General features: G+C 43.7%; 1 protein-coding gene across 3 annotated transcripts; it reads right to left on the minus strand.

The window, feature by feature from the left end:
• Positions 1–5,820: 5,820 nt before the first annotated feature.
• On the minus strand, positions 5,821–23,652 carry DPY30 (dpy-30 histone methyltransferase complex regulatory subunit). 3 transcript variants are annotated; one of them, XM_040350917.1, is made up of 5 exons: positions 23,553–23,652; positions 23,424–23,474; positions 23,299–23,346; positions 9,546–9,688; positions 5,821–6,104 (listed from the first exon to the last, which is right to left on the minus strand). In XM_040350917.1, the coding sequence occupies exons 2-5, from the start codon at positions 23,460–23,462 to the stop codon at positions 6,032–6,034; spliced, it is 303 nt and encodes a 100-aa protein (XP_040206851.1). In that variant the 5' UTR covers positions 23,463–23,474; positions 23,553–23,652; the 3' UTR covers positions 5,821–6,031. The 3 variants fall into 3 exon arrangements, with proteins under 3 accessions (XP_040206851.1, XP_040206852.1, XP_040206853.1); XM_040350918.1 differs by lacking the exon at positions 23,299–23,346 and having other exon boundaries at positions 23,553–23,651; XM_040350919.1 differs by lacking the exons at positions 23,299–23,346; positions 23,424–23,474 and having other exon boundaries at positions 23,553–23,644.
• Positions 23,653–25,196: the final 1,544 nt, after the last annotated feature.

Genomic DNA, 25,196 nt, shown 5'->3' on the forward strand with positions numbered 1-25,196 from the left:
GGGCCGGAAGTGGGTGCAAATACCTGTCTTTAGACAGGTATCTGCACCCCCCCCCACCCCATGAAAGGTGTCAAATGTGACACCGGAGGGGGGGGGGGGGTTCCGATCAGCAGGACTCCACTTTAGGGTGGAGAACCGCTTTAAGTAAGAGATAAGGTGACGTATGCGAAAGGAGCAGAGGATCCATCATTTCTGGGTCAATATTTGATAGCCCACATCAGGCTTTGACCTTCAGAGTAAGACATGGAACGCACGCCACCCCCAGAGATCAGCTGACTCACACACGCTGTTTAAACCTAGTGCCAGGCCAGGCACTACAACATGCGAGTGTAACTGCCATTATTGTTGCTGTTTTTACTTTATTAAAAAATGACTACACTATGAGACTTTTCTCCATGTCTCCTGTGTGGAGTGATTTTTACATTCTAGCTCCTTCCTGAGTGGATTTATGCCATTAGCAGAAACAATCTGGTGTTCCCAAAGCGTTTTTGACCATCCAGTAAAAAGAGGTCAAACAGCTCTGGTGAGTGGCCATCTTCATACTGAGCAGTCATAATGGAAGATCTAGAAGTTTTACCTCGGAGCATTCCGTTTTGGTGTTGGGATTTATTCACTTATTTTTTCATTTATATGCACATTTAAGTTTTATGCAGTGTTTTTTTCTTTGTGCCAATTTTTCACAAGAACATGTATAGCGCCTTATTCTTTACTTTATAATTCTACAAGAGATAAGGTAAGTTTAAGTTGTAATTACATTTTTTTAATATACATACTGGCACCAGACAGTACACAATCACCATATGACTGGTGTGACAGTGATCAGGGGCATTAACTGGTAACAGTATGTATTTACATACTGTGACAAATACTGTAAAAACAATAATTTTTACACCAAATGGCATCCACTCACGAGCTATTGTGTTAAATTATTGTGATTGGCCCTGTACATGTGATCATTATGAACAGTAATCACAATGGCTACGACAAGCCACTGTTTGGTCACAGAAATCACATAGTATCTGGGGCATGCATATCAGCCCCGTACAATGATCTGCATTCCACTGTGGGGTCACAGATCACGCCATTATGTGGCCTCTAGGGCGCGCACACACACACACACAAGGCTTGCAAGCGGGGGGACATCTTATGACGTCCACCCAGGATAACAGAGCACTCGGCAGGCTGTATTATAACAATAGGACAGGTAGCAAGGAATTACAGGCAGTCCCCTACTTCCAAACGGAGAGAGCCAACAGGAAGTCTACCCCTAGGAAGGGAAATTCTCTCCTGTAAGAGTTAATATGGTAAAAAAGGTGTCTCCACTGATGCTTTATCACCAATGTTTGTTTCCCTAATAGCCCAAAATTTTCAAAATCCAATTGTCCGTGGGACAGAAAGTGAGGTAAAATCTTCTGAACAGAGGCACAGACCGCAAAACAAATGTTACAGGGGTGTTAACCCTTCCCTGTTTTCCAAAAAGCTTAAAAATTGTTTTTTTTTGGATGAAGCTACACTTAAAAAACAATTTACCTGTTCCAAATTACAAACAGATTCAACTTAAAGTGGAGGTTCACCGGATTTTTTTTCTTCTTTTCTTAACCACCATATTGCTGGTCAATGACCGGGCCACTTTTTGCAATTCGGTACTGCGTCGCTTTAACGGACAATTGCGCGGTCCTGCGATGTGACTCCCAAACAAAATTGGCGTCCTTTTTGTCCCCACAAATATAGCTTTATTTTGGTGGTATTTGATCACCTCTGCGGTTTTTATTTTTTGCGCTATAAACAAAAATAGAGCAACAATTGAAAAAAAAAAAAAAAAAAAGAATATTTTTTTACTTTTTGCTGTAATAAATATACCCAAAAATATATAAAAAAACTATTTTTTTTTCATCAGTTTAGGCCAATACGTATTCTTCTACATATTTTTCGTAAAAAAAAAAAAAATTGCAATAAGCGTTTATTGATTGGTCTGCGCAAAAGTTATAGCGTCTACAAAATAGGGCATAGTTTTATGGCATTTTTATTAATTACTTTTTTGGCGGACACATTTTTCTGACCATTGGCATTTTTATAGCGAACAATGCTATAAAAATGCATTGATTACTATAAAAATGCCACTGGAAGGGGTTAACACTAGGGGGCGAGGAAGGGGTTAATTATGTTCCCTGGGTGTGTTCTTACTGAAGGGGGGGTGGGACTGACTTGGGGAAATGACTGAACAGACAATCAGGCATTTCTCCCCGACAGGACCGGGAGCTGTGTTTACACACACAGCTCCCAGTTCTTGCTCTGTAACGAGCGATCGCGGGTGCCCGGCAGTAATCACGCTTGCCAGGCACGCGCGTCGGGACCAGGGGGTGAGCATGCGCCCCTACGGGCTGAATCGCGAGATGACGCATAGCTACGTGATCTCGCGCCTCTGACCAGCCGTGGCTGGTCGGCAAGTGGTTAAAAGCCAGCAGCTACTAATACTGCAGCTGACTTAAAAAAAAAAAAATTAAAAAAAATGGACACTTGGCTGTCCAGGTTGCCCGCGACGTCAGCAACCAAAGCCAAACTACCATTCGGCTTCCCCCGCCACCATCCTCGGTGAGGGAATCTATACCCGGAAGTGGTGCAAATACCCGTTTTATACAGGTATCTGCCAAATATGACACGTGGTTCTGAAAAGCGGAGGTTCCATTTTGGGTGAACCTCCGCTTTAAGAACAAACCTAAAGTCCCTATCTTGTTTGTAACCCGGGACTGCCTGTAAATAGATTTGTTTGGGCAGTTCCACTACTAAGAAATGCAGCACGTCAGTCTCACCCGCTCCCCACCCCAGTGGAAGAATATTCACCGTTGCCCCATACACACGTCCGGGTTTTGCGACAAGAACACCGCGAGGAAAGCTTTTGGCCGGCAATCCCGGCCGTGTGTATGCTTTCCCGACGAGAAAACTGCCAAACCCACTGGCAAAAAAAAGAACCAGTTCTTTTCCAGTCAGTATTCACCAACTGACTTTTTCCCGTCGGAAATCCCGAGCGTGTGTACGGAGCATCAGGACATGTACATGCAGTAAAAGCTTTAGTGGCTTCTGGTGCTGCTGTGCAGGGGGCTTATAGGAGACTGCGTGTTACAGTTTAAGTACAACTCTAGGTTTCATTGCACTTTAAATAGTTAATTTGAGTCAAGCTGGTACAAACTACTTCCTTTACATGCAACATCAACCTTAGAAAAAGGATCGATGAAAAGCAAGGTGCAAGCCATTTGACAAATTTGTTTTTGGTCTTTAACCACTCAAGGACTGCCTCCTGCACATATACGTCGGCAGAATAGCGCGGCTGGGCACATCAACGTATATGTACGTTGATCTTTAAGCCCAGCCGTGGGTCGCAGGCGCGCTCCGGGACCCGATCGCCACCGGATTCCCGCCATCGGTCCCCGGAGCTGAAGAACGGGGAGAGCCGTGTGTAAACTGTGGCGGTGTCATCGATCGTGTGATCTCTTTTATAGGGATCCACAATCGATGACGTCACACCTACAGCCACACCCCCACAGTTGTAAACACACATTAGGTGACACATAACCACAGGGGGCGCTGAAGGGGTTAACTCCCAAACTGTAACTGTCATTTCCACAGTAAACAGTGCATTTTTGCAGTTAAAATGACAATGGTCCCAAAAATGTGTCAAAATTGTCTGCCATAATGTCCCAGTCACGGGGGGGGGGGGGAATAAATAAATAAAATTAATAAAAATGCAATAAAGCTATCCCCTATTTTGTAAACGCTATAAATTGTGCGCAAACCAACCGATAAACGCTTTTTGCGATTTTTTTTTTTACCAAAAGTAAGTAAAAGATTACGTATCGGCCTAAACTGAGGAAAAAAAATGTTTTTTTTATATATATATTTTTGGGGGATATTATAGCAAAAAAATATTATTTTTTTTTCAAAATTGTCGCTCTATTTTTGTTTATAGCACAAAAAAAACAAAAAAAAAACGCAGAGGTGATCAAATACCACCAAAAGAAAGCTGTATTTGTGGGGAAAAAAAAAAAAGGACGCCAATTTTGTGGGAGCCACGTCGCATGACCGCGCAATTGTCTGTTAAAGCGACGCAGTCCCGATTTGCAAAAAGGGGCCTGGTCCTTTAGCTGCATTTTGGTCTTAAGTGGTTAAACACAGATGGCATAGAAAAGGTTCATGTGAGTGCAATCTAAACTAAATGTATTCCCACACTGTCCAAATTAACCACTTCCCAACCACATTTACTGCGGCAGGGTGGCCACTCTGTGCCAGATAGCGTACCTTCTACACGATCTGACACTTCCAGGTCTCGGGCACGTGCAGCCAGTGCCACACAGCGCGGGAGCCCAGCGGCAGATACTTCTAACTCGATGTCAGCTGGCACCCACCGATTGTTTAGTACAGAGGGAAGACATGTGAATTTTTTTTGGCATTTGTTTATAGTGCAAAAAATTTAAAACAGGTGGGTGGGGGAGACATAACATTTTGTTTGCGAACAGGATCACGCAATTGTCAGTTAAAGTAATGCAGTGCGGTATTAAAAAAAATAGCCTGGTCATGAAGGGGGGCAAATCTTACAGAGCAGAAGTGGTTAAAGGGGTTGTAAAAGGTTTAATTTTTCTTTTTAAACAAACATACCATACTTACCTCCACTATGCAGTTAGCTTTGCACAGAGTGGCCCTGATCCTCGTCTTCTGGAGTCCCTCTGTGGCTGTCTCAGCTCCTCCCCGCAAGAGCCAACACCCCCCCCCTCTGGGAAGCGCTCTCCCAAGGGGGGGTAGCTTGCAGGTGTGCTCCCGTGTGATACAGTAGGCAGCCATTGGCCCTGCACAACGTCACTGATTTGATTGACAGCAGTGGGAGCCAATGGCTACGCTATCATCATCCAATGAAGGGCCCACAAGAGCTGTGAGAAAGCAACGCGGGATCGCACCCACAAAGATTCGGGTCTCAGGTAAGTAAAAACGGGGGGGGGGGGGGGTAATTAGCGGAGAGCGCAAGGTGTTTTTTCACAGCTTTACAACCCCTTTAAGGGCCAGCAGATAAGTAAACAAAAAAGGCTTCACACTCGGTACAAGGTTGGCAAGCAAGAGTGTGTGAATATACACACACGTAAAGTATGTTTGGCTTGAATTACTCAGTCTTGTGTTAATGTATAATTGTACAACTCCTAAAACATTTATACCTCGTTCTAGATTTCCCATATAAACTTCAAGACACCCTAGCTTTATTCTTGCCATCTTGAACAGGAGTTATCCTGCCATCCATGCAAGTAGTAATATGTCCTATGAAACCAGGTCTATCACAGGTTATGAATTCTCTTGGGCATCAATATCCCATTGCTCCCTAGTGAAGCACTACTTAGCTCGAAGCCAGACAGGCTTTCCAAACCAATTTAGACTGGCAACCCATATTTTTACGGCCACTAAACAAATCGTAGCCATTTACCGTTGTGTGGCTGTCGGATTTCCCTCTCTGGCAGCAGTACAAACCAAAACCATTGGAATGGTCATTAACAAACTGACAGCTAAACTAGGATGTGTAGTATTCATAAAAAAAAAAAAAAAAAACACACACACTTGGGATTACTTTGGCAATGCTCCTCCCCATACTGCCACTCCTCCCTCCTTGATTTTTCTTCCTTCCCTTTCTCTACCGCTACAGTTCAACCTCTAAAGATCTGATGGAAAGGGGGGGAAAAAAAAAATATATATATATATATATATAATAAAAAAAGCTTATGAGAGATGCATCTCTTGGCAATGACCCACATTTAAAATGTTTAAAAAAAAAAAAAAAACCTTGGCTAATCCAGAATCTTGCCTATTAAACTTTAACAGGTTGTGTTTTATTTTACATATTAAAAAGAAAACGCACAGGGGTATGGGGAACAAAATGTAAAAGATTAAATAAAACCAATTACAGCTGAAAAAAATATTTTGGTGGAGTCCAATAATATTGAAAGGAGAATTAGTCCTTTGCTGCAGGGCATGTGTCGAAGTAAATCCCAAAACTTTATTAACTTCGGTCTTCAAACTGAGTCTTATTCTTTAAAAGGTAAGATGCTAAAAATTCTATTGGATTTGGGGGTCTGTAGAGAAAAATAAAAACAATTGTATTAACTAAAAGTATAAAACATAGAATGCAAAATTACATTTTAAAACCATAAAGAACATTGTGTATGTATAGATGTTATGGCAATACAGCGATGTCAACCATCATGACTGCTCCTAAATATCTTCTAGGATTATATTTGTTTAGACAATGAAAAAAGCGTACCAACCTATAAAAGATCAAGGCAAAGAACACTTTGGCGAATTTACTAAAACGAGAGTAGATAGAATTTAGAAGAGCAGCTGTGCATCGTAACTAGTTAGCTTCTAACGTCACACTGTTCAGTTAAAGTGGCAGTAGTAGTCTCTTGCTCCGTTATCACCCTGTTAACTTCTCACACGTTCTCTGAGATGGGAGATAGAAGCGTGTTGGGGAGGTTGCTATGAATAGATTAGCACACAGCTTGCCGTCTAAGAGCAGACCCTCTGTACATTTCCTTTCTTCCTCTGCCTAGGAGGAGAGGGGGGTGTGTGTGCGCACCTTTCCTCCAATCAGCTGTATGCCAATAATCCACTCCCAGTGCCAATCAGGAAGAGAAAATTCCCCAACACGAAGAGCACTTTCTAAAGGATATATAGAGATGAAGACAGCAGATATACATGTAAAACTTATATTGGGATATATCATCTGAGGCTGTTCACTTCACTGGATACATTATGTGAGGGTTTACATCCACTCCAAGCTTTGAAAATAAGCCTAAAAGCAGATTGGTTGCCATGCACAGCTGCTCCATTCTTAGTGAATTCCACTCACTGCATTTTAAAAGAGGAGCCACGTGGAAAAAGGCGTTATGGTCAGAAGAGACAAAATGTATTTGGCCTCAACACCAAAATGTTAGGACTGGCAAAAAAAAAAAAAAAAAAAACACAATACAGCTCACCATCCAAATAACATCATTCCTACAGTAAAGCATGGAGGCGTTTCTCTGCAGCAGGGAATGGAGCAATTGTCAGGATAGAGGGGAAAATGGATGGGGCAAAACACTGTCAAATTGAGAAAAATCTGCTGATCTCTGCCAGAAAGTTGTCAATGGGAAAAGGGTTCCTTACAACACAACAATGGGGTTGATTTACTTAAAGCGGTGGTTCCCCCTTAAAAACAACTTTTTTTTATTCCACTGCCCCCCCACATTACAATCGAATTAAGGCTCTTATTATTTTTTTGCTGCTGTACATACCTTGATACAGCATATTCACCCGTGCATCCGGGTTGCGAGTCCCGTGGGAGTGGGCGTTCCTCACATGCTGTTGATTGACGTTTTGCCCAAAAACGAGCTCTCCCCCGTCGCGTTAGCCGCGTCACGATTGGCGAAAGGAGCCGAACGGCGATGCGCATGCGCAGTATAGCGCCGACTCGCCGTTCGGCTCCTTTCGCCAACCGTGACGCGGCTTACGCGACAGGGGAGAGCTCGTTTTTGGGCGAAACATCAATCAACAGCATGTGAGGAACGCCCACTCCCGCGGGACTCGCAACCCGGATGCACGGGTGAATATGCTGTATCAAGGTATGTACAGCAGCAAAAAAATAATAAGAGCCTTAATTCGATTGTAATGTGGGGGGGCAGTGGAATAAAAAAAAGTTGTTTTTAAGGGGGAACCACCGCTTTAAGGCAAATACACTCTGCACTGAAAGTGCACTTGGAAGTGCAGTAGCTGTAAATCTGAGGAAGTGCTGCTGATTTTATCGTCCAATCATGTGCAAGCTAAAATGCTGTTTTTTATTTTCCTTGCATGTCCTCCCCAGATCTACAGTGACTGCACTTCCAAGTGCACTCAGACCCCTTTCACAGTGGGGCATTTTTCAGGCGCTTTAGCATTTAAAAAAGCACCTGAAAGAAGCCTCATCTGTAATCCCAATGTGAAAGCCTGAGTGCTTCAAGAGCCCTTTGACACTGCCAGCACCTGCCCACAAAGAGCTTTCCATTGATTCACCACTCCTAAAGCACTGCAAAGAAGCTGCTTGCAGGACTTTCTTTTGCCGCCCTGCCAGAGCAGCAGTGTGAAAGCACTCAGGCTTTCAGATTGGGATTGCAGATGCGACTTTTCAGGCGCTTTTATTTTTAACGCTGAGGCACATTAAAAAACGCCCAATGTGAAAGGGGTCTCAGCGCACTTGTAGTGCAAAGTGGATTTGCCTTTCATAAATAATCCCCAATGACCCAAAGCACACAGCAAAAATTACCACACAGCAGTTAAAGAAAAAGGGTGAATGTCCTTGCATGGCCAAGAGCTCAGAGCTCAGACTTAAACCACACTGAAAATTTGTGGAATGACTTGAAGACTGCAGTCCACATACGGTCGCCATCAAATTTAATTGAACTTGAGCAGTTCTGCAAAGAAAAGCAGGCAAATATTACAAAGTCTAGGATGTGCAAAGTTAGTAGACATATCCCAACAGACTAAAGGCTGTAATTAAACCAAAATGTGGTTCAACAAAATACTTCTAGGTCTGTGTTCTAGCTTTCACCTGGATGTTAAACGTTGCACTGAGTAAGGCTGGATTCACACCTATGCATTTTTAGTGCTTTATGCATATTTGCACTATAGAATATGTTCTATAGGAAACCATGTTAAATGGGCTTAAGTGCAAATCTGCAAAATGCAAAAAAGCACTAAAAATGCATAGGTGTGAATGCATTCTAAATACAGCTGGATAAAAATAAATAAATAATAAAAAAAAAAAAACGGTATTCATTTCAAGCCGAGAAGCAACAGAATATGATTGGGGAAAAAAAAAAAAAGGGTGGGGTTGGTTGTGATTCTTTTCTATACCCACTGTATATATATCCAAACACAGTCACCTTAAAGCGGAGGTTCATCCTAAAAACAAATTTCTAACATTAGAGCCAGCATACTAAGGACATTTACTGTATACAGGTCTTTTTTTTTTTTCTCTCCTTACATACCGTTATATTCCGATTTTGTCCAGGGCTTCCGGGTTCTGATGACTGCGGGACTGGGCGTTCTTATCCTTGGATTACATGATTGACGGCTTGTGAAACAGTTCCCCTGTCACACAACGCGCGTCACCAGATTTCCGGAAATAGCCGAGCAGCGAGTCGGCACTATACGGCGCTTGCGCAGTCAGCTCTACGCGGCGGGCGCAGGCGCCGTATAGTGCCGACTCGCAGCTCGGCTATTTCCGGAAATCTGGTGACGCGCGTTGTGCGACAGGGGAACGGTTTCACAAGCCGTCAATCATGTAATCCAAGGATAGGAACGCCCAGTCCCGCAGTCATCAGAACCCGGAAGCCCTGGACAAAATCAGAATATAACGGTATGTCCTAAGAAAAAATTAAAAATGACCTGCATACAGCAAATGTCCTTAGTATGCTTAAGGAAATGTTATAAAAAAAAAAAAAAAAAAAAAAAATATTCGGGATGAAAATATAATGAAACCCATTTAGTTAAAAGCTTACCTTTCTTTTGCCAGCACTGAAAGACCCTGTAAAAGTATTGGAACCACAGTTTGGTCTAGATATGCTCGTGTGGGCAAGGCTTGTAAATCCACCTTTTGCTTGGAGGCTTTTTCTGTGCTTGCCTTTTCATTTTCTACTATTCTCTACAAAAGAAGCATACAACACTCAAATTAACAAGGTTACCATTTTTTTCTACTAATAAAATTGTTCAACTACCTTATTAAATCAACATTTACAGACAGGCAGATTTGTTACAGTTGACAATCTTAACACAGTAAAATTGTGTAAATATTCAGTTCAATTATACAACTATGTAAAAAGCAAAATACATTTTTACTTTTTTCTTATGCACACTTGGATAATTGAAGTAAACATTCACACATTTTACTGTATGAAGATTCTCAACTTCCAATGATAAATCAGTTGCTATGTACCAGTGCAGTGAACAGAACACACACCCCTAAAGTTAAAACAGGCAAATGCCAAATTAAAAATGTCAAAGGATCCAACTCAATTAACTAGGAGGAGGTAGCATCACATGCCCATCCATTTCTCTATATCCACTGCAGAGCGTGAACCTGGAAACACTCAGCTCTGAGCACTTCTGGATTCACAATTGTCAAAATCCTGGCTGTAAAGCATGGTAAAACAGCCAAACACAATCTGTGATTGATCAGCTGAGGAAGAGGGCAGGGAAGACACTGAGTTTACACAGATGCAATTTGTCATGTGATTTGACAGGGCCAAATCGCAATGACAAGTCCCAGAGTACTGTCAGCAATGCAGCTGTTCAAATAGGTGCGACACAGACTTTGCAGTGCTGCACCGATTCAAAAGAGTTCCTGCACTTTTTGCAATTTAGGTGCAACTTGCAGAGACATCTGTGCATGAAGTTGCACTGACCTGCGGCTTTGTGCCATTTCAAGATGCATTCAATGTGAACATGGGCCAAGGGTTCTACAGACCCCCAATGTCATCACGAGGAGCTGGATAACTTTTCACATGGGGACTCAAAAAATTAAACAGCTGTAGTATGGAGGCTGCAACATAACAATTCAAGCAAAGGGGTCTAAATACTTTATGAATGCACTGTATGTCAGGATTACGTTATTGTTGGAGACCGATTAAGAAAAAAATAAATAAATAAATAAAAAAATAAAAACTCTTAAGGCTCGTACACACGGTCAGACATCCAACAAAATTTCCCTAGGATTTTTGTCCCAATTGATTTGTCCGGCCACACCCATAGCATACACACAGTCAGACTTTTCTGCAAACTTTTCTAAAACTTTCCTAACATCACGTGTTTTTTTTGCCATTTTCTGCTCTTTACCGCCACCCTTTGGTTAACTTCTGCTATTGTTTGTTGCTTTTAACATTGGTTCTGAGCATGCGTATTTGCAGTTTGTCCAAAAGTTGGTTAAACTGCTGTACACACGGTCAGACAAGGCACCATCGGACTTTTGTTGCCGAAAAGTTGGTCCGCTTGCAGACCCAACTTTGTCGGATGAAACCCAAAAAAGTTGGTCCGATGGAGCGTACACACGGTCGGACAAATTCGAAAACTTGCAGATTTTGAAGTTGGTTGGCCAAAAGTCTGACCGTGTGTATGGGGCTTTAGTCAGTTTGCCTAACAAAAATACATCCAACAAGAGACCTAACACGAAGCACAGTCAATAAAATACACACAAAACCAAGCTTAAGAAAAGTAAATCCATTCACTGGACACTTACCTGTGAAGACAATACGAAAGCATGTTACAGAAGAATAAATATATATAAAATATGTAAAACACAAAAGGCCAAATCAACACAGTAAAGCTACTTAGTTTCATGACAAAGCTTAGTTTGGTAAGCTTTAAATATTCACATTTAGAATGACCACTAGGGCAAATAACGCCAGTGTTGGGTGTGACAGCTTTGAGCCCCAAAGAGTCCAAAACATTTGAGGAGATAAACAAATTAGGCCGAATAGATTGTCTTAAAGTAGACCCATTAGTACATATAAAAAACCAAAACCAACCTTACATACTAAAATTCAGACACCAGCATGTGCTAATCGGTACCAGTGACCTTAGAATGTATTGTAACTGGGTGACTCAGGAGGCCCTGAAATCCAGAGGGGGTTGTCTCCAGCTAGTTTTAGGTGTTGACACCAAGCTCACGGTTCATTTCACAAAGTAATGCAGATTGAATCCATAGATTGAGGATAACTCACATTTAGCTGCAAGATGTGCCGAGAGCCTTCCTAAGTGTTAAAGGTCAGGATATGCATTTACAGTATATGGTACAAAAATGTAAGGATCACGGGGCGCCCTGCAGCATTGGATTCTTACATCCTTGCTATTGTGCAGCTCACAGACATGCGATATGAGACACTTGCCAAGTGCAGCTTGAGAAATACAAGCCTGTCAGTTGCAGGCCTCAGATGGAATAACGTTTAGCCAATGCAACAGGGATGGCTGAATGTTACTCAATCATGGGCCATTCCTGTCCAAGAGGAGTCGACCTAGCAGTGATCCTGGCAGCCAACAGTCCCGTCTGGCAGATGGGATTCCTTTTTTTTTTTTATAAATTCTTTATTTTATATATATTTTTTTCCCCACAATGATGATATGAATACAGCATTATATACGAATACATCCATATAACAGGTCATCTATTTTACTAACAATCTCTACTCAACATACACAATTATTATCCCCATCCCTAAGGGTCCTACTGTCGTATAAGTGTCTCACCCTTTGCATTTCTTATATATCCTAGTATAACCATATGATTTCTACCCTTACTCCCTCTACCTTAACCAAGAAAGAATCCTGGTTATCCTCTCACCTACCTCGTACAATTCAAAGCAGGGAGAGTAAAAAAAAAAAAAAAAAAAACACACAGGAGAGACAATAAGGAGTTTCCAACCACGAAAATTGTTATTGCTACTTAAAGGATTTTGTTCCCTATACATAATATATGGAGTCCATACCCTCCTATATTTATCCTCCTGTACCCTCATCCCCATAGTAAGATTTTCCATCTGCTGAAACTGTTACTCTACCTAACCATTGTAATCTTGTTGGAGATGCCGTACTCTTCCAAAGAATTGGAATACAGGCCTTTGCTGCCGTGAGCAAATGCTTTAACAGGGAATTTTTGTATTTTGACGGATAATGGAATGTCATGTAGCAAAAATGCTGCCGGGTTATCTCCAAGAGTCACCGTCGTAATTTCTTGGATTATTTCGGAAATCATCTTCCAAAAATTCTTTCAGTTTTGGACATCCCCAAAATATGTGTACCATCGTGCCCTCCGCTCCCTGACAGCGTCAGCACAGATTTGATACTTGTGGGAATATCCAATTTAATAGAACTGGAGTTCTGTACCACCTAGTCAAGATTTTATATCCCCCCTCCTGGTATCTGGTGGCCATTGACGCCTTGTGCGTAAACATAAAGATCTTGGTTTTCTGAGTCTCAGAGAATTTAATCCCCAAGTCCCTTTTCCACGCTTGTAGGAAGGCTAGTTCTTGTGGAGCTAACTCAGTCAGCAAAGTATACATGCATGACAATGCGCGTCTCAGTGGTTCTCCCTTTAGACATATCTCCTCGAACTAAGTGCACGTATCACTTCCCTTTGCAGTTTCATTGATCAAAGGCAGGCTTTCAGCTGGATTCGTCTCATTGGATCTAGATCTCTCCCGAACGCATGTTCAATCTCCCCGTTAGTCATCACGTGATTATCCAATGAGAAATGTATTCGCCTACTAGTTCCCTATTGCCTTAGGTTATAAAGCGGAGTTCCACCCAAAGTGGAACTTCCACTTAATCCACTCCTCGCCCCCTTACATGCCACGTTTAGCATGTTTTTTTTTTTTTTGGGGGGCTTCAGGAGTGGGATTTCCTGTCCCACTTCCTCCTTCTGCCGAGGGGCTGCTGAGGCAAATAATCTAATCGCCTTTTGGCAGCCCCTCCCTGTAGGAGATCGCCTGGGACACGTGATGGGTCCCAGGCGATCGCCTGCCCAATCGGATGGCGCAGCGCCGCTCGCGCAGTGGGTGCCTGGCCGTGAAGCCGAAAGCTGTCCCTGCCGGGTTCCCACACTTAGAATGAAGACGCCGGCCGGAGAGGAGCGGAGCCCCGGCCGGCTCGTCGCTGGAACGTGGAGCAGGTGAGTGTATGTTTATTAAAAGCCAGCAGCTACACTTTTTGTAGCTGCTGACTTCAGCAGGTAAGACTTACAGGTCTCGTCACTCGCTCCCGTGGATAGACAGGGTAATGAAAAGCCCACCACTGATTTCCACTATTATTCTGCTCTCTCCTCCTATCAGCATGCTCCCTGTGAGCACCACAGAACAACCAACCAGCTTCTTTTGCTGCCCATCTCTCTTCCAGTCTAATTCTGTTGTACAAAGATTTGCAAGAAGCCGATTTAAGCCCCTTTCACACAGGCTGTCCAATCAGGTCTGCCTGTCAGTTTTTCAGGTGGAGCCGATTGGACCCTCTAAAGCAGGGCATCTCAAACTCGTGGCCCTCCAGGTGTTGCAGAACTACAAGTCCCATGAGGCATTGCAAGGCTGACAGTTACAGGAATCACTCCCACAGGCAGAGGCATGATGGAACTTGTAGTTCCAAAACAGCTGGAGGGCCGCCCGTTTGAGACCCCTGTAAAGCCTTGTACACATGACTGGATTTTCCGACGGGAATTGTGCGATGACAGGCTGTTGTAATAAAGGACCGTTTGTACGCTCCGACAATTTTTTTTCAATTTTCCGAAAAGAAAAAGTGAAATAGCATGCTTTAAAATTTTCCGACAACAAATGTGTTGCCGGATTTTCCGATCGGGTGTACACGAGTCTGTCGAAAAAAAAATTCAAAGTACAAACAATGCTCACTATAACGCCACAATAGCAGAAGTAGCCCAAAGGGTGGCGCTAAAGAGCTGAAAACCACGTAGTTTTGTGTTTTTTGGCCAACAATTTTTTGATGTTTGTTTGCAATACAAGTTCACGGCCAACGCCCGTCGGACAAAAGTCAGAGGCTTTGTCCGATGGAAATCCAATCGTGTGTACGAGGCTTAAAGGTGTTGTAAAGGAAACCTTACCTTAGTGCAGTCCTCCTTCACTTACCTCATCCTTCGCTTTTAAATGTCCTCATTTCTTCTTAGAATTCCTCACTTCCTGTTCTTCTGTCTGTAACTACACACCGTAATGCGAGGCTTTCTTCCTGGTGTAGAGAAAGCCTCTTGAGGGGGCAAGCAGGAGTGTAAGAACGCCCACTAACACACAGCTCCTTTATCTGCAAAGTAGAGTGTGTCCTGACTTGCCTGCTCGCCCCCTCAAGAGGCTTTCTCCACACCAGGGAGAAAGCCTTGCATTACATTAAAGGAAGCTATTTAAAGGGGTTGTAAAGGTAAAAGTTTTCACCTTAATGCATTAAGGTGAAAAAACATCCGCCGATTAGCACGCTGCCCCCCCCCTTTACTTACCTGACTTCTCGAAAGTCCCGCGCTATGAACACGCAGGCTTCTCGGCCATCTTCCCGGCTCATTCATTGGTTGATTGAAAGCATGGCAGCCATTGGCTGGCGCTGCTGTCAATCACATCCAATGACGCGGCGCAACGGGGGCGGGGCCGAGTGATACAGTCGGTGGCTATGGCTGCCGCTGTATCACGGGAGCGCTCCCGCAATAACTCAACACCATGTGAGCTTGCTCACATGAAGGTGTTGAGTCCTTGGAGGAAGAGCCGAGACAGCCGCCAAGGGACCCAGAAGACCAGGTTCGAGGCCACACTGTGCAAAAAACTAGCTGCACAGTAGAGGCAAGTATCAAATGTTTGCTATTTAAAAAAAAAAAATTATCTGTAGTGATCCTTCAAGTCTGTATGGATCAACGGATGTCAGTGGACAAATGTCCACTGACAAGTGAAAACACAATAAAGTAGAACAAGAAACTTCATTTAAAAACGGGATTTGAAAATCAGTTATTGAGTTCGTAATCAGAGGGAATTCTATGCAATTTAACTTAGTTTGTGATGAGACTTTAGGACCAAATCAAGTGTGACAGGTTCATAAATTAGTCAATTGTGTCCACTATTACTACTCCTTAACCACTCAGAGGTTTCCTCTCATTAGTTTCTACCACTCAAACCTGGTTAGCTGATATGGGGAGAACAAAACAGTCCTTGCTTTGGACACTTTGATAACATGACTCCCAGTGTATTTTATTGCACAAGAAGAGAAACTGAATCAGCGAGGCAACTAGTCTACATTAACCAGAAGCTTTAAAGCTGAACTCCAGTAAACAGTAAAACAATGCTTGCGTTTTCCCAGTACTGCAAGGGTTAAAGTTCATTTAGTAACTTTTTACAAACTATCTATAGTATGCTTTTCTAGACTACATAAGTAGTACATCACAGTGGTCTTTGTTTTAAAATGCTGCTCTTGCTTTCCTTTACCTATGCAGCCTTGGTGGGCCTCACCACAGAAACTGCTGGCCTCTTGATCCCCTGCTGCAACTAGAGAGGAGGAGAGAGCACTACACGTGCCCAGTTTAAACAAGCTGGAGCAGCCACTAGGGGGCCCGCACTCGCAGCATGCATCCCATCCTATAGATCAGTGGTTCTCAACCTGGGGGTCGGGACCCCCTTGGGGGTCAAATGAGGATTTGCCAGGGGTCCCCAAAACCTGGGCTGTTCCTGAAGCCTGCGGCCGCCCACTCAGCCTCTTCACAGCCGCCCATTCAGTTCACGGCATAGCTGGGAGGCAGAGACTAGAGGTCAGCTGACTGGTGAGGAATGTGAAGTGGGAAGGGCTGGAGGAGACCCTATCTGCTTATTTCAGCATAGGTGTCACTGCTACGAGAAACCACGAAGTCAGAGACACAGTGAGTAATACTACCTGTGATTAGAGTTGCCTTTAACCACTTCCCGCCCGGTTAATATACAATTGACGTCCGGGAAGTGGTTGTGAAATCCTGACTGGATGGTTTATTGAAGTCCTGCAGGATTTCATGCCGGCGCGCGCCCATCGGTGATCCAGGGTGTCAGTCTGACACCCTGCATCTCCGATCTCGGTAAAGAGCCTCCGGCGGAGACTCTTTACCACGTGATCAGCCGTGTCCAACCACGGCTGATCACGATGTAAACAGGAAGAGCCGTTGATCGGCTCTTCCTCACTCGCGTCTGAAGGACGTGAGTAGAGGAGAGCCGATCGGCGGCTCTCCTGACAAGGGGGGTTTGTGCCGATTGTTTATCAGCGCAGCCCCCCCCCCTCGGATGCCAACACTGGACCACCAGGGTATGCCCCCCGGTTGCCAAATGGAGCACAAAATAAAAAATCTGATCGATGCCAATCAGTGCCCACAAATGGGCACTGACTGGCAACATGGGCACTGACTGTAATGATGCCCAGCAATGCCATCAGTGCCACAGTGTACAGTGTAGCACGACCGCGAAATTGTCATTCAAATTACGACAGCGCTGAAAGCTGAAAATTGGCTTGGGCAGGAAGGTGCGTAAGTGCCTGGTATGGAAGTGGTTAAAAGTCCCCACTACAGTTCTCAGATCAGCAGATGACTTTAATCAAGAGCACCTAAGTTGGCTGATCCCAACTCCCCGTCAGCATTGCCACTGATCCCAACTCCCCACCAGGGAGTAAGAGAAGGAATAAAAATAGAGAATATATGGAAGGGAGAGGAAAAGAGGGGGAGGAACAAAGAAAAAGGGAGAGAAAGAACAAGAAAGACGTCTAGAGAGGAATGGGGATAACAAACAAGAAATTAGGATAGAGAGAGATAAAAGTGAAAGAAAGGAGAACAAAGAGAAAAAGTGCTACATCCTAAAATGTACTATAAGGGGTTTTAATATTGTATGAGTGGAAGGGACTCAGGGAGCGCCAAATGTCCGTGGGTTAGGGGCGCAAATTACTTGTCTTGCCTTGGGTGCCAAAAACCCACGATAGGAAAATAATTTTACTGTTAGGGGTCCCCACAACTTGGGAAATTTTATCAAGGGGTCACGGCACTAGTTGGGTTGAGAACCACTGCTATAGATGGTAAGGAGTGGGATCAAGAGGCCAGCAGTTTCTGTAACGAGGCTCACAAAAGCTGCATATGTAAAGGAAAGCAGGGGCAGCATTTTTCAATGAGGACCGTTGTGACGTACTACTTATGGAATCTACATAAGTAAGTGGAATATTTGGAAAGTTACTAAAGGTGACCTGTCACTTTAGATACTCCTTTTTGTCTAGGTGAATAGTGATAAACCGCACACCCCCTACTGATTTGTAAGAACATTTGTCATCATAAAGTGCAAGAAAGGTGCAATATCATAAATAACCACTAGATGTCATCAACAGATTACGTGAATAGTTAACGTGCTTTAACGTTTATATGACCCCCATTACAGGAGTCATATACAACAGATGAACATTGGGAGTAATCCTTTGTCAGTCTCAGCAACTCGGCAAGGAAAGCTCCAAAGGCAAATTGGAACAAAGACCACCGAATCTCTGGACATCAGCTTCTACTCTTACATTTTAATTGTATTTGTTTCAAGTGGAATTCTTTTTAGCGCCATTTTTAACCGCTTCCATACCGGGCACTTACGCACCTTCCAGCCCAAGCCAATTTTCAGCTTTCAGCACTGTCGTACTTTGAATGACAATTGCGCGGTCGTGCTACACTGTACCCAAACAATTTTTTTATCATTTTGTTCCCACAAATAGAGCTTTTTGGTGGTATTTGATCACCTCTGCGGTTTTTATTTTTTGCGCTATAAACAAAAGAGCGACAATTTAAAAAAAAAAAAAAAAAAAAACACAATATTTTTTACTTTATTTAATAAATATCACAACTTTAAAAAAAAAAAAAAAAAAGTTTCCTCAGTTTAGGCCGATACGTATTCTTCTACATATTTTTGGTAAAAAAAAAATAAAAAAAAAATAATAAATCGCAATAATCATATATTGATTGGTTTGCGCAAAAGTTATAGCGTCTACAAAATAGGTGATAGATTTATGGCATTTTTATTTTATTAATTTCTTTACTAGTATTGGCGGCGATTTGTGATTTTTTTACTGTCACCGTGACATTGCGGCAAACACATCGGACACTTTTGACAAGTTTTTGGGACCATTCACATTTATACAGCGATTAATGCTATAAATATGCATTGATTACTGTGTAAATGTGACTGGCAGGGAAGGGGTTAACCACTAGGGGGCGTTGAAGGGGTTAATATGTGTCCCTAAGGTGTGTTATAACTGTAGGGGGGAGGGGACTCTCAAGGGGAGGAGACCGATGTGTGTTCCTCTGTACTGGGAACACACATTGGTCTCCTCACCGCTGACAGGAGTGTGGATCTGTGCGTTTACACACACAGATCCACACTCCTGCTGTGATTACCGACAATCGCGGGCACCCGGCGGCAATCGCGGCCGCCGGGCACCCGCGCCGGGTCACGAGCGTCGCTGCGCGCGCCCTAGATCGCCGGACGTCATATGACGTCCACCCGGATCGAGGAGGGGTTCCTGCCGCCGTCATTTCACAATGAGGCGGTAGGGAAGTGGTTAATAAACCATACGTATATCCATGGGAAACTGTTTCTTCATTATATTGCCTTACTGATGTCCGGAGATGTCTTTGATCCAATTTGCCTTTGGAGCCTTCCTTGCCTAGTTGCTGAGACGAACATCGAGTAATTCTTCAGCCTCATACACACCATCGGACTTCCATTAGACTTTTCTGTGGATTTTGCACCAAATGGGCGTTAGCCGTGAACTTGGTATGCATACACACGGTAGGACTTTTTCAGCCAATTTTCTCCAAATCACATGGTTTTTCAGCTCTTTACCATCACCCTTTGGGCAACTTCTGCTATTGTTGTTTGATCTTTAGCATTGGTTTTGAGAATGCGTGTTTGTACTTTGGACTTTTGTACACACGTTCGGATTATGCTCCATCGGACATTTGTTGTGGAAAAGTTTGAGGGCATTCACTCTGAACATTTGTCAGAGGAAAACGCGAAAACATTTGTCCGATGGAGCGTACACACGGTCGCATTGTCCGATCAAACAGATCCGTTGGACATTAGTTGTCAAAAAGTCAGATCGTGTGTATGGGCCTTTAGTCAACCTGCTGACTATGACTTCTGTAATGGGGGTCATATAAATTTGGCGAGTATGGCTGTGTAACAGGTGTTGGTGGAGGAAGACCCTTAGTCACTTTATTGTTGGATCAATGGAATCCTATGCACCACTGGAAATTATTAGATTGAAGTTTTTGGACACTGCACTTCCATACAATATAAAAAAAAAAATTGTACACTGCACTTTATCAATTTTTTTAATCCACTGGACACATCTGGTGGTTTCTTTATGTAGATTTGTCTACATTACAAGCACTTGTAGTCTTATATGATTGCACTATAATTTGCCCGTTAACTAATGGCATTTAATTCACTAGTGACATCTAGTGGTCGTTTATGATCTTGCACTTTATAAAGACAAATGTTCTTAAAAATCAGTAGGGTGTGCAGATTATCACATAACAAATGTTACTAGCCTCACAGGAAGCAGGCCCTAAAAACAAGATGTGGCGATACAAACATTTGTACCACCAAAGGAATTAACAATTTGTCTCAGCTTCCCCCCCCCATTTTGTTACCTCCCAGCAGCATCAATCTGCCGCTCTTTTACTGGCAGGCTCTCCGACAACATTTTGTACACCAGCAATGTACACCAGCAACATTTAGGACCAGCAATCCTGCACTGCAGCGAGAATAGCCAGGACCCGCCCAAAACCCAGAGAACTGAAGAGAGAGAGGAGCCCCAGTTGCCATGGGATACAGGTAATGTTGCTTTTTTTGCCTCCCACCCCCAGACAAAAATTTGCCTTTGACCCATGTAGAGCTGCAACCTTAATTTTTTTTTATCCAGAGTTCAGCTTTAAAGTGGTATTACAATCAAAACCACCAATATATTGCAGCTTCCCAATCATTCAACGTGGTGGCTACATTAGTTCTTTTTTGAGGCCTTCTGTCCTCCGTTTTCACCTGGCCAGTGACAGACCTCCTACATTAGCGTACCCCCACACTGGATGGAGAGCCGACAGACACACCTTTGGAGAGCAGAGTTGTTAATCGGGAGGGAGAGGACTGTTGGATAAACTAACAGGTTTAGATACACTTAGGGCCGGTTCGTCCTGATCTCCTGCCCAAACCACTGCTGCCTGCACAGCATTTCAGGCTGCAGAGCAGTGTGGCAGGGGGCGGTGTGATGCTCATTTTATCGCATTACATCTTTTTTTTTTTTTTTTTAAAGGAACCATATTTGAAGTGTACAGACACTTCATTCAGATCGGTGCACTTTAATGAGGGACCAAGCAGAGTGATATCGTGCAATCATCCTGCATATTATTTCTCTGCTCTGGAACGCAGTGTAACACTGCGTCCTGGACTGAACAGAACATGTGGGTCATTGTACTTTTGTTTTTCCATAAGGAAAACTGCAGATATTGTGAATCAGTCCTAAAAAATGAAAGCCAAACTCCGGCTAATACTTTATAAGTGGGTACAGGAACAGGTTAGTTACTTTTAGGATAAATACATATTTACTTTTGGGTTTAAGGCTCCATTGTGCAACAGTCAAACTTGCATCCAAGTTGCAATGAAAATCACACGACTTTGGAGTTGCAGAAGTTTGAATGGAGCCCAATACCATTTGAAAGCATTATTAGGCCCAAAAGCAAACATTTAAAGCCCCTTTCAGATATAGCAGAACCCGTCCAAGTGAATCAACCTGTTCAGCAGGGGATCTCTCCGCTGGTCCTCGCTGAGCAGGTGGATAACAGGTCCGTGTACACTCCGTAAAGTGGACACAGCCCGCTGTTCTCCATCGGGGCAGTCCGACTGACTGCATGTCCATCCGATCCACCGGACAGATGGCAAACATATCCCTATCCGTCTGTTTTTAGCGGACCGGATGCCGGTGGGTGACAGCGGACATGTGCGCTGACATCTGCTGCCCCATAGAAAACAATGGGTGGTCCGATTGGGTAAGCCTGAAAAACAGAGAGGTGGACCCGCTCAGACCACAGGTGTTAAAGGGGACTTATATTACAGCTTACCAATTCCTAGATGTGATGGCTGCATTTATACTCATATTTTCATCAGGTGATCCAGCCAGCTTGTCGTTTTTCAAAAGCACAAGCTCTCCTGCAGAATGTATCAATTTACAGGGATGAGACAAATGAGGGGTTGTATTCCTCGCTTGGTGATCTTTACTAGGGCTGCAACTAACGATTATTTTCATAAATCGATTAGTTGGCCGATTATTGTTTCGATTAATTGAATAGCCTTTAAAAAAAAAAAAATTGCATTTTAAAAAATGTTTAGGCCAATTTTGTTGTTGGGCAGATTACAAAACACAAATTGCTGCAAAAACACATTACATACTTTTCTGCAGCTTCTCCATTGAAGTATATTGAACCAAAAAAAAATCACACCGTTTGGCGTTAAAAACTCCTTGCCCTTTCCAAATATGCAGCAGCTGAAAAAAAATCATGGATGTGAATGTGTCCCATAGGAAAACATGTAAATGAACTGTAGTGTGTTTCTGCAAAAAGCACCAAAAACAGAGGTGTGACCCAGGCCTGATATGTTTAGTAACATAATGGGGTTAAAAAAACAAAAATAAGTACAAAAAGAGCAAATAATCACTACTGTAAGGGGTTAATTTTTTTACTTTTGGACAGTGAAAGTAATATTTACAGTAGCGATTTGCTTTTTTGTACTATAAAGGGCTAATTTTATTTTTTTGTTAACCCCATTATGTTACTGGCCGATTAATCGATTATGAAAATTGTAATCAATTTCATAATCGATTAGTTGTCGATCGATTAGTTGTTTCGGCCCTAATCTTTACCTACACGATTTAGGAGATATGCAGCCGCTGATGTCAGCGACGCATGCGCTCTGAAGGTTCCGGCGTATCGTACCAGAACGAAGAACTCCCACGTGGTTCCAGGAGTGACGTCATCACGGCTCCAAACACTCACAGCACCAGAGCCCACAAATCCAGAAGAAATGGTGGGGGAGCGGGATTTGACATGTCAGCCCACTCAGCTGTGACCGGGCGCCACTGGAGGGGGCTTCGTTTCAAGGCAAGCATCTCATACTAGCACATGCTGCCATGGTCTTGCAGATTATTATTTTTCCCCTAGTGGTTTACTACCACTTTAACATTGGCAGAGGAGATTAAATGATCAACTTATTTATTCACATAAAACCGTTATCCAAAAAACTGCTGTAACTGGATTATAAAAGGGTGAGCTGGATTTTGTCTTCAATTTGTCAGTGTATCTAAATCTGCTAATACATTTAACACTCTCCTCCCCCCAGAAGAGCATTGCTGCTGTCGGTTGTGCTCCTTTATCCAGAGTTGTCTCACTAATATAGTGTTAGTGGCCAGATCACCAGCTGAAAACAGAATTGAAGCCAAAAGAAAACAAATGCAGCTGCCACATCTAATGATTGGTGATCTCCAATATATTACATGTTTGGTTTTTGGGTTTAAACATGGCTTTACCTATGATCACAGGCGCAGGGTTTGGAGGGAAGGGTTAATCACAACAAGGTAGAGCGTTGCTAACCACACAACTACAACACCAGGTATGCCATGCATGATTGGAGGGTGTCTGGGGACTACAAGGGAGCACACACAGGGACTGCTAATGGAGAGCAGAAGGCAGCTCTGGCCTGGTACCTCAACATTCTCACTGAGCCCATATTCTGAATGGGGGTTTTCCGAAACCTGCAAAACAAAAGAGCGGTCAGCAGTGTTCAGGGAACACGGCGGGGTGAGCTGTGCTCTGTACTACACACACTTACCTGGCTCTGCCCGCCCTCCGTGCTCTGCTCGGCATCCATCGCTTATCACACCTGTACGACACACAACGACAACACTTCACTACTGGAACACCGGACCGTGTAAGCGACAACAAGCGGCTCTATACATACCTCACTACCGCGGGCAGCACAGCGCATGCACCGGAAGCAGCTCGGAGATATGGCAACCTAACCGTACACTTCCTAATCCCCGCCCCCTTGCCTTTTGACAAGCGCCGAGCGTCTGGCCAATAGCAGAGCAGCTTCAAGTCACGTTTTGGAAGAAGGTCTGTGATTGGACGCTGGATTTGCCATTTTTGTTGTGGGAAGTTTGGTCTTCATTCAAGTATCATCGTCAGATATGGCGACCCGTTAGAATCGGTAACGGAAGTGATTTTTCATCGCCGCCATCTTGCTACACCCCACACTCTTCCAAGGTAACGATACACCAAGAAGGGGGTAAGCGGACATCTTATTACACCCACACTTTCACAGTTATTTTTACCAGGAAACGGAGCTTATAAGGTGAAACACAGTACTTAGAAATCCGACAGACTGTTTAGATGTTGAATTTTAAAAGCAGCGGCAAACCTACTGATCTCAAACGTTTGCTACTCTGACAGTCCAGACCACCTCCGCTTTTATAATTCAACATGTAAACAGTCCAATGGATTTCCAAATACTGTATTTCACCATATAATAAGGTGATCAGATTTTTAAAATTAAATCAGGGGACATATTTTTTTTTACTAATAATGTCGTCAATCAGCGACTCTCTGCCTGTTAGGGTGACCACATTTCCAAACTACCATTCAGGGACACCCTCCCTTCCCAAAAATCAGCTTGTGCTGTAACAAATCACAACACAGTGATTGGACACAAGAGTCAGGATTTATGATTTCTCCAATCACAAGCAGAAGCAGGGGGCGGGGATTGTGCTCCTCCAGGCATTTACCACCAGGACAAGTACTGTCAGTGAGTAAAGCAGTGATGTGGCGGCCTTTTTTGGGGGCATCAGATTGGCCCGGGGGGTGGCTGTGTCAGTTTCATTCCGGGACACTGTATTGTCCTGGAATGAATGTGCCCGGGACAGACCTGCAAAATGCGGGACTGTCCCGGGCAATCCGGGACACGTGGTCACCGTACTGCCTGTCACCGCCCCCCTCACAGCCTGTCAAGTCTTAATCTCCGGCCCTGGCTACTACTGGGTGGGGAGCAGAGGAAGATCACTACTCCAAGCAAGGCAAGGAGATAAAACAGGCGGCAGGCCAGAACTTGAGCCAAGGCAGAAGAACATGTGAGTGAAGCTGAATGGGCATGCACCCGAAACTGAAGAAACATTCCCTCCGCTCCGGCCAGCACATGATCATCAGAAAGGGGCTCAGATAATGGAAATAAATACAACCCCTAAGCTAGTAGGTCCGGCAGAGCGGAGAGTGTAATTCAGATTTTTTTTTTTTTAATTCTGCACTGACTGTCTTTGAAATTGCCCCAGCCCCTGTTCAAATCCAAACCGGGGGCAGACTTGGTCCGGGGACAGTGTCCTCAATCCGGGGACTGTGCCCTGAATCCGGGGATGTCTGGCCACCCTACCATATAAGCTCCGTTTCCTGTTAAAAATTAGTGTGAACTACAAAACTCTGGTGGGTGTAACAAGCTGTCTGCTTGCCCCCTTCTCGGTGTATCGTTACTGTGGAGGAGTGCGGAGTGTATCAAGATGGTGGCGATGGAACGTCACTTTTGTTACCAATTCTGAGGGGTCACCTAATCTGACGG

This window comes from Rana temporaria, chromosome 4 (assembly GCF_905171775.1).
Source record: "Rana temporaria chromosome 4, aRanTem1.1, whole genome shotgun sequence".
In the NCBI taxonomy this organism is placed as follows: Eukaryota; Metazoa; Chordata; class Amphibia; order Anura; family Ranidae; genus Rana; species Rana temporaria.